Consider the following 16,311-nt stretch of genomic DNA (forward strand, 5'->3'; position numbering starts at 1 on the left):
ATGCTTTTACCGGTCAAGGAGCTAACACGTGCTTAAACGTGTCAGGAAGCTTTTACAGGTGCTTTTACAGGTCAGGGAGCTATAATAGTTACTTTTACCGGTCAAGAAGCTGTAACAGGTGCTTTAACAGGTCAGGGAGCTTTTACAGGTGCTTTCACAGGTCAGGGAGCTTTAACAGGTGCTTTCACAGGTCAGGAAGCTTTTACAGGTGCTTGAACAGGTCAGGGAGCTTTTACAGGTGCTTTTACAGGTCAGGGAGCTGCAACAGGTGCTTTAACAGGTCAGGGAGCTGAAACAGATATATTAACAGGTCAAGGAGCTTTAACAGGTGCTTTAACAGGTCATGGAGCTTTTACAGGTGCTTTAACAGGTCAGGGAGCTATAACAGATGACTTAACAGGTCAGGGAGTTATTACAGATGCTTTTACCGGTCAAGAAGCTATAACAGGTGCTTAAACGGGTCAGGGAGCTTTTACAGGTGCTTAAACAGATCAGGGAGCTTTTACAGGTGCTTTAACAGGTCAGGGAGCTTTTACAGGTCCTTTTACAGGTCAGGGAGCTGCTACAGGTGCTTTAACAGGTCAGGGAGCTGAAACAGATATATTAACAGGTCAAGGAGCTTTAACAAGTGCTTTAACAGGTCATGGAGCTTTTACAGGTGCTTTAACAGGTCAGGGAGCTATAACAGATGACTTAACAGGTCAGGGAGTTATTACAGATGCTTTTACCGGTCAAGAAGCTATAACAGGTGCTTAAACGGGTCAGGGAGCTTTTACAGGTGCTTAAACAGATCAGGGAGCTTTTACAGGTGCTTTAACAGGTCAGGGAGCTGCTACAGATGTTTTATCAGGTCAGGGAGCTGCTACAGATGTTTTATCAGGTCAGGGAGCTAAAATAGTTACTTTTACCGGTCAGGAAGCTGTAACAGGTGCTTTAACAGGTGAGGGAGCTTTAACAGGTCAGGGAGCTTTTACTGGTGCTTTAACAGGTCAGGGAGCTTTTACAGGTGCTTTAACAGGTCAGTAAGCTGCTACGTGACGTGATATTATGTAACGTGACGTGATGCTAAGTGACGTGATTTGATAATAATATTAGTATGCGATGTGTCGTGTTGTGATGTGATATAATAATACGATGTGATGCGATGTGAAATGTCGTGATTCATGACATCACAGTATGATTATACTTTACCCACACTGTGATGCGAGGTCTTATGCGATATCTAATGTAATGTGAAGTGATATGGCGTGTTGTGATGCGATGTGATGCATGATGTAAGGACTCACGCCTGGCGGGGTCGAGCAGCGTGCTGACGGTGGCGGGGTCCCCCGCGCGGCGGAAGCAGTTGTCGAGGTGCAGCAGGCGCAGCTCGGCGGCGAGCGCGGCGCGGCTGCGGCCCGACACCGGCACCACGATCAGCGGCGCCGCGACCCGCACCTTCAGCCGCATGCGCTGCGCCTGCGACGCGCGCGCCACGCTCGACACCTGACACACATTATTTTTTTAAGCTATTGCATAGCTTCTATCGCGGGCCTTGAGCGCGGGGACCGAATCCAGAAATTCCGTAACGGAAAATCCTCACGCTCCCCACTCCGACGGACACGGAGGTATGGCTTGAAGGCATAGCATGCAATAGCTTTACCGCGGCAGTCCCCGAATGCCACACGTCTTTTTTATTTGCAATCAAACATGGTTACAAACACAACAAACAACTCTCACACTATAATTACTACTAACACATGCAGTTTTCGTTATTCCGATCTATATAGTTATGAAACGATCGTTTTAGGTAAATAACAAAACATGTGAACTTTGGTCCTTCGAGTCAGATTAAAATTAACGTTTTATTTTTGTGAAAACAGATAGGACACAAATGTTTCACTTTATAAAAATTGTAATCTATATACAAATATTATAAAACTGAAGAGTTTGTTTATTTGTTTGAACGCGCTAATCAGGAACTACTGATCCGATTTGAAAAATTCTTTCCGTTTTAGATAGCACATTTATTGAGAAAGACTATAGGCTATATATCATCACAGTAAGATCAACAGGAGCGGAGCACTGCGGGTAAAACACCTAGTAAAACAATATAGTACCTTTCGACGGGCCTGCACAATGACGTGCCGTAGAAGACTAAAGTCGCGAGCGAAGGCTTGTAGTTCTAACACAAAACGACGCGTATGCACATACGTTAGCGGCCCCATATCCAGCTCTAGACTCGTCTCGTACCCAGCTTCTAACGCTGCTGCTGGACTCAACCTAGCGAATAAAATGAACGAATTTAATTGAATTGAGTTATAATTGACACTTATCTTAATCTATACATATAATAAATCTGTAGAAGGGTCAATTCTGTACATTGAAAATATTGAAAAAATAAATAGCAGGGGGTGTTACTGGATCGATACCAAACCCAAATATGTGATTAAAAAAATTTTTGTCTGTCTGTCTGTCTGTCTGTCTGTCTGTCTGTATGTGAAGGCATCACGTGAAAATTAACGGTTCGATTTCGATGACACTTGGTATAAATATACCTTATTATCCTGGGCGTAAAATAGGATACTTTTTATCCCGTAAAAATACGTAGGAAAAAATAAATCTTAATTTTTCTTAATTTTTCCGCGCGGACGGAGTCGCGGGCGGAAGCTAGTATATTATATAAATCTCATGTCACAATGTTTGTCCTCAATGGACTCTTAAACCACTTAACCGATTATAATAAAATTTGCACACCATGTGCAGTTCGATCCAACTTGAGAGATAGGATAGTTTAAACATGTAGGTACCACGGGCGAAGCCGGGGCGGACCGCTAGTGTTACTATAAACATAAAACAAAATGTTGTTAGTAGGTTGTAAAGATTGAATTGAAAATTAATCATTTATTCATAGAATCAATTTTTTTTTTAATCTATTTATCTATCTAATAGGATGTATGGATGTATGGATGTTTGTTACTCTTTCACGTAAAAACAACTGAACCGATTACAATGAAATTTAGCACACATATAGAGGGTAACTTGGATTAACACATAGGATAGTTTTTATCCCGGAAATCCCACGGGAACGGGAACTATGCGGGTTTTCCTTTGCAAACGCGGGCGAAGCCGCGGGCGGAAATCTAGTTAAATGAATAATAATTCGTGACACAAGCTATCTCACCGGTGGTAGTGCAGCGTGAGCGCGTGGCGCTGTGCGGTGCGCAGTCTGTCGCGCCAGAGCGGCGCGCGCGGCGCCAGGTCGGCCAGCGCGAGCGCGCCCAGCTGCGCGCGCACGTGCCGCTCGGCGCCGCGCCGCACGCGCGCCGCCCCGCGCGACACCAGCGCGCGGCACAAGTCCCCCCGCGCGCCCACCACCACCACCGATAGCGACCGCACGAATATCTCCGTCTCCGTCACCGTGCTGTCCACATCGGTAGACACGTCGCTTTGTCCATCCACACAATCTGTAAAAACCAACAGGCTAAAGTTAATCAAACACTCCATTAAAAAGAAAGAAAATACGTTTTATCACAAATACTTTTACAATTTTTCAGTTAGAACTAATACACTTTTAAGAATAATAAACATTAAAATATTTGAACCTCAGCATATCATAAAAAGCACCTTTTATATTCATAATTCGATCATTATAAGAATCATTATCCACAATATAGTATCACAGTACATATTACAATATTATTTCCTACAGTAAGGAAACGCCTTTGATGTCGCGCGATGCCGCCGCCAGCGTAGGTACTTACGCTGCCACACGAAAATACGCTAGGGTTGCAACAAATGCAAACAATTGTGATTATTAATATTATGATGAAATCATTTATTCCCATGTACATTCAAAATAATTGCAATTATTAAATCTGATGTAATTATTTGTTCATAAATAATATATAATTACAGATATTGCACTGCTAAATATTATTTACGTGGACACTTTATTTTTGGATGTTCTTAATTGTATATTATAACATTTATATTAACTAAGTAATGCATTCGCATTGGGATGTACAATCTGATTAGAAAAAAATGAGGACAACATATACATAAATTGATTTTAATTCAACAGATACAATTAATACAATCTTTCTGAAATATTGTTTCCTTCTGGGATTTCAATGTAGATTTACATCCGTAAACGGAACAGTTTGTGCGCGCCATAATAGAATATGTAAGTACTTATGTATAATAAAATTATTACCCAAAAAATACGACTGCGTCGTCCTTTCGCGCTAGGTAATGCAAACTAAGCGTGTTTGCCTTACGCGGCCCGCGTCGCCCGACCCCCTCCGTTTCTCTGCACAAGTACATTCGTTTCCGTACTGTATAGATATTGTAATACTGTGATAGTATGCAATAACAGAAATAAGTACCTTTCCCATTAATATCAGTATTAGCATCCTGTTCAGCTTCATCTCCAGCGACTCCAAAGAAGTCCAACACGGCCACCCAGCTGTCGATACTCAACACTAACTTTAGGCAGTTGAACTCCACTTTGGTCAATCTCGACACCTATAATAATTAACAAGAATTTTAATTTCTGGACACAAACTTTTAGCTTCAACTAAAAATTTCTTAAGCAATACATTCGTATGGTCCTTCGAGGTAACAAAACTGACCTTATTAAATTTATCGTTAAAGTGCGGGTGCTGCGGGTCGCGCGTATGTACGGAGACCCACACAAGGTTGTCGTCAGCGGCGTCTCCCTCGCAGCCCTCGCCCTCACCCCCCGCAGCACCCTCCACGGGGGAGCAGGGCGGGGTGGGGCCGCAACGGCTGTCTTGCTTTTCTCGTAACCGCTAGAATATAACATTTTGTAAGTCTTTATATACATCAAGAATGAATAAAATGATAGTTTAAAATGAATCATGCTCGTATTTCCCAATTTTGACTGGTTAAAAATTATAACATCAACCACATATTATTAACAAATTTGTATACTTACAATAAACCTTAAAGACAGATGATTTATAGTGTAAATAATGCGTGTTTATCCATTTTAACGCTAGCGCATAGCGCTCCTTTATTCAGAAATGTAGTTTTAACTTACACATCAATTTGTCATTCAACACAAACCTCTTTCTCCGGCTTATTCTCTGTAGCGTTAAGCCCCGAGGGCAGCGAGGGCCTACGCACGAGGGGTGTTGGGGGCAGCACGGGGGCAGTACTCGCGTGCCACGAGAAGTCGGGGCATGACTTGGAGACGAAAACTGCCTTTGGGGGCACCGGCGGTGAGTGAGATACCATCAGCATGCGGTGCCGCGAGTCCGGGTCTTTTGTTAGGTCCTCCATCGTGATCGAGTACAGCGACACCTGGTGACGTATCGCAATTATTTAATGGTGCATTACTATATATGTACTAACACTAGAATAAGATGTTACTAATATTATATGGTAAGGTCTGAAATAAATGAATTTTATTTTATTTTTTTTATTTTATTACAACAACTATATTAAGTAATAATAATCATGCAATTCTAAAAACAAGAAACTAAAAACAGAAGACAAGGAAATAATATATTATCAACCCAAATCTTTTGAATCAATTATTTAAATTAGCTAAATTTTCCATAACAGCCCGGATTATTGCACGCCTCATAAGCGAAGCGTTGAGGTGGGTACTACTGTCACTTCGCGCAAAACATCTGATTTTTCAAACTTAAAATGTCTTTATGTATCATACATTGCACTTGTAAGATAATACATACACACATATATTAAGAAAAAACACTATTTTTAACGTTCATGATATTTTTGATGTCATTTTTGTTATTTAAACTAGTTAAAAAACAGTTTAAAAAAGTTCTGTCTTGGACGTCCGTGTGTCTGTATGTGCGGATCCTTTTTCTTGTTAACACGATAGCGACCGAAATACTTTACTAATCGAGTCTTTTTTTTTCTCTTACGCTTGAGTATGCTCAGGAATAGAACCCTTTCATTTTTCAGGGTCTGATTCGATGTGGTATAATTGTTATTAAATAAACAAAAATAATAATTAATAAATATTTATTAAAAAAAAATTATGAGGCGTGCACTTTTGGATTTTCCAAATTATTTTTAATAATAGTAGCAGTTTACAAACATTTAAAATGGCTAGTGCTTAATGTTACCTGCAGCGTAGTCTCATGCGGATGTAAGTGCGAGTGCTTCAGCGAGAATTCTCTGAAGGTGAGCGCCACAAGGCTGCGCTCACCCGCACCCAGGTCGGCGCGTAACTCCACCGTAAAGTTGGGCAACTCAAACGTCACTTTTGAAAATCATTTCATTAGAAATTTAACATTTGAATAAAACCTAACCTTTATTTTTAAAACCACACCAACCTGTATTTATAAAACACTTGAATCTTGAGTGTAAATTTATAAAACCCCTTCCAGACAACACAATTTAATCAGCCGATTTGATTGCCGATTGAATCGGGCTCAATTTGATCGTCTATCCACACGTACACAATTAAATCGCCAATTTTAGTTCTGCTCCGTTGCCGTTACTGACTGGACTTTTATTTTGGATGTAACTACAAATTTAGAAGAAAGAAAAAGAAAAAGGATATGGAGCAAAGAATGGTTGCTTAAAAGAAATCGCCTAAGTCATATAAATATTGTTAGAGAACTGGACAGTGTCGATTTCACAAATTTTATGCGGAATGAAACTTTTAATGAATTATTATCTCTAGTAAGCCTATACATTACTAAACAAGACACTGTTATGAGAGAAGCCGTTAGTCCTGAGGAGACATTAATAGTAACGCTTAAATATCTAGCATCAGGAATAGATTACAAGTAAACTGGCCAATTAGCGTCCACACCACCCAATTTGATCGAGCAATCCCAAGGCAATCGCAAATCGGCCGATCCCGACCACCCAATGACCTTGAATTTCATATTTCCGTCTAGACGACCCAATTTGATTGCCAATCTAGTCAAATTGGACGAAAAATTGTATCGTCTGGAAGGGGTTTTAAGTACATCAAAGACATCATCGAATTTCAAAGATTTAAAAGTGCTTGCTGTCTTTTAGATCATTTAACAATTCGTAAAAATACTCTTTAATAAAAACAATAGCCTAAATGAGTTTTATTTTTTTAAGTCCACCAATTTGAAATGACACAAATAGGCTTATTGCGAATTGCTGTTGCTATTAACTAAGTGATGTTTGCGGTGTAACAACTCACCGACAGTGGAAGTAAAGGTGGGTGCGGGTAGCGGTGCGGGTGCGGGCGGCGGCACGGCCAGCACGGCCGCGCGCACCGCCGGGTCCAGCCGCAGCGTGGGCACCGCGCCCTCTGCTAGCGTGCTCGTCTGTACACATTGCATAAATTATTATTAAACCTTGGTTTTTACTTAAGTTGTCCAAATGCTTTTGATCTGTATTATGGCTCCCATCAAAGAACGTCGACTTTAATATGTGGAAAATTTCACCATAAATTTTACGCATGTGTATAATTCTCATTGTTTTCAAGTGACACCGCTTCGAAATATCTGTTCTTTCGAGAAGTTCTTTATATTCACACACTGGCTGCCTGATGATTGTCATTTTGTTGATTTGGGAATTAGACATTTTAACCATAAATGTTTAAAATGTTTACCATCGAAATATATCGTTTTTGTGTACAAAGATATTATACTCACGAGTCTGATAAATATAAATGGTAATTTAACCATTAACATAGTTACATTAAAAATAAAAACGGACCTAGAGTAGAACCTTGTGGGACACCTATTTACATAACTGTGCCTGGTGAGGTCAGGCCTACCAATAAAATCTATTTGATTTAAGATTTTGATAAAGGTAAGATAAGTTAGAGGAAGTTACATGTTTTAGCATTATTCGTGATTCAATTAAAATTATTTCTCTTAGTAATATTTTGTGTTCGACACAATCGAAAGCTTTAGAAAAAATCACAAAAATACTTATTGATTACTTTTTCTTGAATTTCACAAGCTTTATATGTAAAGCAAGACTACGCTAGCGTTACTCGTTAAACGCCTTCGATAAATCAAAATTGCTTGGAAGATAAATCTTGCACTACTACTACTCCTCACTATAATTACTACATACATAACTACAGACCTGATCACCAAGCGGGTCATCTTGCGGCGGCGGTGCGGGCGGGTGCGCGGGCGCATCCCCGGTCACCCAGCGCACTGTTTCCAGCAGCTGTTCGTACTGCTCGCGGCTCGCAGTCACGTGCAACCCACCCACTACTTTGCCCTCCACTTGGCACTGGAAAGACACCAAATCAAAGCGAAACGAAAAACGGTTAAAAATGTATAGGTCGAATTAACAAGTACTATTTATTATACGCGGTACTAACAAAAATTGAGACAATTTGTTTGTAATTACAAGTTTAGTATGACTTTTCATATGACCACTTTTGTGCACACTCTGCTGCTGCTGCTGCAGAAGCTACGGTACCTGCGGCTGCTGGTCGCCGTCCTGCAGCGCGACGGTGAGGTGCAGCGCAGTGTCGTGCAGCACGGGCCGGCCGCCCGCCACGTCGTACAGCGCCTGCACGCTCAGCGGCTGCTGCTGCTGCTGCAGGCGCTCCGTTACGTCTAGCTGGTGGGGCAGAAACAAAGATTTAGCACATTATTTTTCTCTTTCTTTCTCTCTCTCTCTCTCTCTCTCGCCGCGCACGGCACCGTCCCCCCGGCGCCACGAACACGCCCACAGTACACAGACACTCACGGACACGAGGCAGATGTCGCGCACGCGCACTCGGTAGAGGGAGCGTGCGGGCGCGCCGGGCCGGTTGGCGAGGCTCATGCGGCCCAGGTGCGCCACGAACACACTCGCACTCTGCGCCGCGCACGGCACTACCACCACCGGCGACTCTAGCTCCACGCTCACGCTGCAAAACATACGTTACAACATTAACACAAGTGAAATCTCAAAAAAATCTAAAAAAAAAATCTGACAAGAAAAATCTGAATCTGAAAAAGTGAAAAAAATCGAAAAAAAAGTTATTTTTTTTACAAACATTTATTGATAGAAATAAATCTCTAAAAGCAGACAAAACGTTTTGGTTCGTTTTGAATTTTTATTTCAAAACAAAAATGTCATTTTTTTATACCTCAGGATCAATTGATGAGGATCTCTATCAGGCTCATCTAAGGAGTTGCCCAAGCTCGTGGTGCGCCGCCGCGGGGACACGCCTTCCGTAGACTGCGACAGTTTTGGATTTGCGTATAGACTGTCCGTCCTGAATTAAAAAACAAAACTAAAACAACTCGATTCAAATACACTTAAAAGCCATATGTTGCTTGTTGATAATATCGCTGATAGCCAATAGATATTTGGCAATTTTGGCGTAAATATTCTAATTTTTTTTTTCATTTATTTTAAATAACAGATAAACAAAAAAAAATGTATTCAAAAGTGGGATGAGCAAACTGTATTTTTGTGACAAAAAATAAAACAAAATACCTGGGATGCACCAAGCCAATAGCCATGTCAGCAGCGGCCGCGCGGATAGACCGCGCAAGGTTTGCCAAATACTGCTTAAACTCGGTGAGGCAGCTCTGCAGTTCTCGTAACAGTGGTCCCGAGTGCGTGTACCACACACTAGCCACTTGCACTTGCACTTTCACTTCCACCACTAAAATTGAAGTGAAAGAATATGATCACATATTTTACGGGTACACTCTTTACATCCTTTTTTACCTCACATAGAGATCTATAATATTCAAATATTTATCTATTCAATTGCACTTCTGTTCAATCTTCATAAAAGACAATGTTTGCGATCGCTTTGGAAAGTACTTTCCACAGAGAAGTATGAATTTAAAAATTGACCTCAATTTAAATTCAAGTTTAATACAAACACCTACCGGGCATTTCATCTTCATTAGGCGGTTGTACGTTCCTCGATATCGTAAAGAATAGCGCTTTTTCATCACTGGTCTGTGTGTCCGGGGGCCGTGGGGCGAGTGGGGCCAATGGGGCTAGTGGGGCTAACGGGGCAGGAGGTGCACGACCCGCCGATAGAATGCGGGAATGTAGTCCTGCGTTCTCCGATACGGACACCACTTGTACGCCGCCTAGTGAACCGCTCACTTCGACGCTCGAACCGTCTGTGTTCATGAAAATACGATCAGTTTTATGTAAAGTTTTACTTTATTATAGCTTGATAGTAACTTTGGAACGCATTATAAATATATATATTTTTGATTTAACTATTTTTTAACAGAACTTATTTTTTTCGAGTATCTTAAAAAGTCTTACTTTTTTCACATACAGTTTTAATTGAACAAAACCATTACAAAAAACATTATAAAACTTTAGTGTAAACAAAGTGTGTTAAAGTTTAAGTGTCAAAGTGTAAGTGTCAAAGTGTAAGTGTTGCTGTGTGGTATACAATAAAGTGTAACATACTAAGTGTAGCCTGTATGCGCGCGTCACCAAGCGTGGCGGTAGCGATCTTGTTGGCGACGAGTGCTCCCTCCCGCACGCCCGCGCGCAGCAGCAGCACGCCCAGCCGGTGGAAGTCAAACGTTATCTCGGAACGCACGCCCACCTGAATATATTATGTAAATAATACATATAAAATAAGAAGTATTACGTGATAAGCAATAAAGAATAGAGATTTGAGAAGTATTTGTGGTTATAAGAACATTTTATGATAATATTACCTGATTTAAAGGAGACCTAACCAATGAATAATATAAACGAAAACTTGACACACAAAATTGCCGTAACTTCACGAAAAAAAATCCGTGTGATGTGCGAAAAAATTCTTATCAATCTAGTTATCTAACACTATTTGTAGCCAAGTTTGTTATACATAATTCCTATGTACGTATGAGATGTGTGTGTGTGTTAGTCACCTTGAGCTCGTCGGCGGCGGGCGGGGCGAGCGGCGAGCTGTGTGCGGGCGGAGCGGGGCCGCGCGCAGCACCCGCGCCCACCACGCGGTGCGCGAACCCGATCAGCTCCACTATCGTCTCTTGGTTCGCTGCAAATGGAAACATGTAAATTTGTGTCATTCGATAATCTTGTGGTCCTTCGAGACAGATTTATTATTATTGAAGATTTAAATAAATACAATAAATCACTTAATAAATTTAACAACAAGCTTACAAAAATAACATTTAAAAATGAAAAAACAAGTAACTAATACTTAAGTAATATTATGATTTGTTAATTACCTATAACATCCAAATTATTGAAGAGGATATTAGCTATTCTCAATTCCTCCGAAGTTCCATCGCCTTTCACTATACACAGTTCAACTGCTATGAGCGCTTCCGAGTCAACAAGCCCGGGTGTGCCCCATGCGGCCCCGTCTGAGCCCCAGCCGTTGCCCCAGCTCGTGCCCCGTGGTCCTGTGGCCCCAGCAGTCCCGTAACTCGAGTTCATGCTGGCTCCTGCCATCCAAGTTTGAGTCGGACTCGTTCTTCCAGCGTCAGGAATGTCTGATAGAACAAATCATCAAATGTAACGTTTATATTGTATGTAAGTGAACTTAGCAGATCATTTTTAGCAGATCAAAAAAAAATGTGAGTTCTTATCGCGTGCAGTTGAGTTCTACAGTTCCTGATACTTTTTAGAAATAGTTCTGGCGTTTTTACCTTAAAAAACGACATTTGAAAAAATGATCTGCCAACTTCCCGTAGCAGATCATTTTTAGCAGATCAAAAAAAAATGTGAGTTCTTATCGCGTGCAGTTGAGTTCTACAGTTCCTGATACTTTTTAGAAATAGTTCTGGCGTTTTTACCTTAACAAACGACATATTTTGAAAAAACCCGACCTGGACCCGGCTTAACGTGATGACGTAATGCTACGACGTGATGCTACGACGTGATGCTACGGCGTGATGCTACGCTGTGATCACGCATCACGCCATAGCATCACGTCGTAGCATCACGTCGTAGCATCACGTCATCACGTTAAGCCGGGTCCAGGTCGGGTTTTTTCAAATGTCGTTTGTTAAGGTTAAAACGCCAGAACTATTTCTAAAAAGTATCAGGAACTGTAGAACTCAACTGCACGCGATAAGAACCCCCCCTTTTTTTTTTTTTTTTTGATCTGCTAAAAATGATCTGCTAAGTTCACTAACATTTATATTGTTGAGTTATATCTACAGAGAACAAAAATTGTATTTGCCTATAATAATCAGATTTTAGGGATAGAGGCGTAGAGCCCAACTTCATTATTATAAAATGTTAAAACATATTAGGCAGTTTAGCCTGCGAATAAAGACATTCTTGAAAAGAAGCGATTATAAATCCCTATTATTGAAGTGAAAATTTCTTTAGCGGCTTCTTTATTCTTCATTAATATGGCACTATTAAAAAAGTACTGATTGCAACATTTTTGTTTATAAAAATAAAACAACGAAAGAATTTTTCTTTGAATTAACAAAAGCATTTGAATTCGTAACTCACCAGCGTTTACCAAAAATGATGCAAAATTATGGCATTAGATTGGTTAGTCTATTATCTTTTAAAAAGCCAACAGCGTGTTATGTTGTTTAACATTAATAAAATAAATTAAGCAGTAACTAATACGTCTTATTACAAATATCCAATACGTGGTGTCCCACAGGGAACATTTCTTGGCCCTATCCTATTTGTTTTTTATATTAATGATATTGTGAATGTAACTTGTCATGATTCCATTTTATTATTAACAATCGATAAGCTATAATATCATTAATAATCCGAGAAGAAAAATAATGCGTACAGCGTACAGCGAAGCTGTTTAAAAATGTATTTAAATATTATATATCAATATATTATGAAAAAATTGTTGAATACAAAGCAAACTTCGTAACTTATTGCTTCTTTTTTATTTACACGCTTTATAATATTAGCTTCACCTGTATGTTTGTAACCGACTTCTTTGGGTGCGATTTTGACCCACTTTAAACGGCCAGATTTCGTTCAAACTTTGTAGATTTATTTAGGATCGATGACAATACACTAATTTGATAAAATAAATAATAGTTAAAAAAAAAATAAAAAACACGTGTTTTATAGAAAACCGAACTAAAAGCGTGTTTTTTAGTTTTTTTAAACTATTATTTATTCTATATGTGATTTATTCTATATTTTCTGTCTATGTATTAAGTATATCCTTATCTACTCACATGAGCTGTGTAACGAGTGAAGCGCATTGTGCAGATCCCGTGGTGAGGGCGCGGGGGGAGGGGCGCGGGAGTCGGGCGACGCGGGTGAGGTAGGTGACGTGGGCTCCGACCCGCGGATACTGCCCGATGTTGTGTCCATGCTGGCAACAATCATTGTTAAAACTCCTTTAATGTTATTTTTGTCTATGGCATGAAATGTAGGTAAGGTAAAGGTTAAATAATGACGTCAATCTACAACTTGTTCTGAAGTTTAACACGGCAATCACAATACATTAAAATTGTTTTCTCCGATTCAAACCACTTATTATACCGCGATCTATCGATACAAAATAAAAATGTGACAAAATACTTTTTTTGTCAAAATCCAATGCGTTACCACGTTCAATCAGGTGAAACAGCGTTCAAACATTGAGCTACAACTAAAACACATACCCCACGTGTTTGTGGCTGGCCACCAGCAGCTCGAAGTCCGGGCCGTAGGTCTGCAGCGCGTCCACCAGCAGCAGCGAGTGCACGGACAGCGACAGCGAGGTGTCGCACGGGCGGGCGCTGACCGCCGCGCGCACGCCGCACACCTGCACCTCCGCTATGCTGCGCCCGCGCGACTGCACCTGCACACGCAAGCGAGATTACTGATGGCACGGGGTAAACGTGGGGACAAGACGGAATCAGGCAGTAATGCAAGTAGAGTTGGAAAAGTATCCTTAATAGTGATTATTTTTCCGACTCAAATATCGACCAATAGAATTGCACCATTCTACGTCACGTGGTACAACCTACATGGTATTATACTGATAATTTTTTGAAAATTTTCTCTGGTAGTTGACGTCAAACTGACAGGTTGAATTCAATTGTGAAATTATTGGCCGACATTTGGGACGGAAAAATAATCCCCCGAATACCACACGAGCTTCAAAATTATCTGGCTTTTCCCTCAAGGTTCCCTGCAAACAAATAAAGTCGTCAAGTTTTTCAGGAAAAATCACTCGCGCTTCGCGCTCGTGATTTTTTAAGAACTTGACTCCTTCATTTGTTTGCAACAAACCTATCGTAAAATACCCGATAATTTTGAAGCTCTTGTGGTATTATAAGTGATAATTGTGAAATTATGTAAAAAAATGTGAAAAAATAAATAAATTTTGAATGTGAATTTGATTTTGGATTTGAATAATTATCTGAGTAAAAAATCGGTTAAATAATAAAATAAAGCCTTTTTTTCATAATAACAGCTTTACAAGATGAATAAACACAATTTTTGACAGTGTCAGAAAAAAAATAATTATATAAAGTTGTGTTACTATGTGACTTAAAAAGTGGGTTAAAAAATATTACTATCATACAAACAAAAATGTCACTTACCTCTACAGAAAGCTGATCAATCGCAAACTGCAACAAGAGCAGCGTGGCGTTGTTGTGCGTGGAAAACTCCGACCGTTCTGTCTCCGAGCTGATACTGCTCTCTTCCTCTTCTTCGTCGTCTTCTGAGCCATCTTCGTTGGGAGATCTGGTGGAAAAAAAAAATAATGATCCTAGGTTTCTTAATCAGTCATTATAATAAAGAATGTGAAGTGTATCAACAAAAGGGCCGGTTTTACTACTGCTAGTGCGCTTTGTGTCGAACATTATAGAAAAATCGAGAGTAACAATATTTGAACGTCCGATAATACAAACAAAATTCAAATCCATAATAATATTATAAATGCGAAAGTAACTCTGTCTGTCTGTCTGTCTGTTACTCAATCACGCCTAAACTACTGAACCAATTTGCATGTTTGGTATGGAGATATTTTGATACCCGAGAAAGGACATAGGCTACCTTTTATTGCGAAATATGTACCACGGGCGAAGCCGGGGCGGACCTCTAATAATATTATAAATGCGAAAGTGTGTTTATTCGTATTAATGTGACATGGCCATGAGTAACTTTTGACAGTGACAGTGACAGTCAGGAAAATTTCTATACGCCAGGAAAATTTCTAGAGAGGAAAATTTCTCTTTGCCGCAAAAATGTTTATAATCCAGGAAAATTTCTATACGCCAGGAAAATTTCCATAAGAAAGGAAAATTGAAGACAGGAAAATTTCGATACGTCATGAAAATTTCTATACGCCAGGAAAATTTCTATACTCCAGGAAAATTTCTATACGTGAGGAAAATTTCTCTTTGCCGCAAAAATATTTATAATCCAGGAAAATTTCTATACGCCAGGAAAATTTCCATAAGGAAAATTTCCACAAGTCGGGAATATTTCTATAAGCTGGAAAATTTCTATACACCAGAAAAATTTCTATAAACAAGGAAAATTTCTATACGTTAGGAAAATTTCTGTCAGAAAAATTTTTAAACGGCAGGAAAATTTATATAGATAAGGAAAATTTGTATGAGTCAGGAAAATGTTTATAAGCTAGGAAAATTTCTATACATCCGGAAAATTTCTATAAGCCAGGGAAATTTCTATACGTCAGGAAAATTTCTATAAGTCCGGAAAATTTCTATACGCCAGGAAAATTTCTATGAACAAGGAAAACTTCTATAAGTCAGGAAAATTTCTATATGTTAGGAAAATTTATAAAGATAAGGAAAATTTGTATAAGTCAGGAAAATGTCTATAAGCCAGGAAAAATTATATACGCCAGGAAAATTACCATAAGAAAGGAAAATTTAAGATAGGAAACTTTCCATACGTCCGGAAAATTTCTATACGTCAGGAAAATTTCTATACGTCGGGAAAATAAGTCCGGAAAATTTCTATACGTCAGGAAAATTTCTAAATGCGGGTTTTCCTTTGAAAACGCGGGCGAAGCCGCGGGCGGAAATCTAGTTATATATATTTGCGAGAAATATTTTATATTGTATTACTAATAAAGGTGTTATTATTACCATTCTACCCTTTACTTGGATTAATATGGGTTAATATTGTCACTTACGAGTTGGGCAGTGGGTGGTGTGCGTGCGCGGGGCGGGGCGCTGTGTGCGCGGCCAGCACTCGGCGCAGCGCGGCCAGCTTGTGCTCGGAGAGGTGCGCCACGAGCGCGGGCAGCGAGCCGCACAGCGCCGCCGTCGGGTACTGCGGGTCGCTCGTCTGCTATTGTCACTTACGAGTTGGGCAGTGGGTGGTGTGCGTGCGCGGGGCGGGGCGCTGTGTGCGCGGCCAGCACTCGGCGCAGCGCGGCCAGCTTGTGCTCGGAGAGGTGCGCCACGAGCGCGGGCAGCGAGCCGCACAGCG

The 16,311-nt window shown here is 40.3% G+C and overlaps 1 protein-coding gene across 1 annotated transcript in view; it reads right to left on the reverse strand.

Annotated features, from left to right (window-relative positions):
• The window catches only part of Vps13D (vacuolar protein sorting 13D), a 74,200-nt gene that overhangs the window by 47,700 nt on the left and 10,189 nt on the right, over positions 1 to 16,311 (reverse strand). Inside the window, exons 16-35 of the mRNA XM_089698785.1 lie at positions 14,445 to 14,589; positions 13,518 to 13,696; positions 13,086 to 13,225; positions 11,142 to 11,408; positions 10,821 to 10,948; positions 10,369 to 10,510; positions 9,825 to 10,067; positions 9,421 to 9,592; positions 9,068 to 9,196; positions 8,683 to 8,845; positions 8,410 to 8,553; positions 8,065 to 8,217; positions 7,166 to 7,292; positions 6,105 to 6,241; positions 5,071 to 5,307; positions 4,614 to 4,793; positions 4,368 to 4,506; positions 3,164 to 3,446; positions 2,100 to 2,262; positions 1,287 to 1,485 (exon numbers count right to left, since the gene is read on the reverse strand). Of these exons, the coding sequence (XP_089554911.1) occupies positions 1,287 to 1,485; positions 2,100 to 2,262; positions 3,164 to 3,446; positions 4,368 to 4,506; positions 4,614 to 4,793; positions 5,071 to 5,307; positions 6,105 to 6,241; positions 7,166 to 7,292; positions 8,065 to 8,217; positions 8,410 to 8,553; positions 8,683 to 8,845; positions 9,068 to 9,196; positions 9,421 to 9,592; positions 9,825 to 10,067; positions 10,369 to 10,510; positions 10,821 to 10,948; positions 11,142 to 11,408; positions 13,086 to 13,225; positions 13,518 to 13,696; positions 14,445 to 14,589 (3,470 nt within the window). The remainder of the gene's footprint in view (positions 1 to 1,286; positions 1,486 to 2,099; positions 2,263 to 3,163; positions 3,447 to 4,367; positions 4,507 to 4,613; positions 4,794 to 5,070; positions 5,308 to 6,104; positions 6,242 to 7,165; positions 7,293 to 8,064; positions 8,218 to 8,409; positions 8,554 to 8,682; positions 8,846 to 9,067; positions 9,197 to 9,420; positions 9,593 to 9,824; positions 10,068 to 10,368; positions 10,511 to 10,820; positions 10,949 to 11,141; positions 11,409 to 13,085; positions 13,226 to 13,517; positions 13,697 to 14,444; positions 14,590 to 16,311) is intronic.

The sequence above is a fragment of the Colias philodice genome, chromosome 9 (genome assembly GCF_061535455.1).
Source record: "Colias philodice isolate Cphi_HAF_F1 chromosome 9, ilColPhil1 Martin Lab GWU primary, whole genome shotgun sequence".
NCBI classification, from domain to species: Eukaryota; Metazoa; Arthropoda; class Insecta; order Lepidoptera; family Pieridae; genus Colias; species Colias philodice.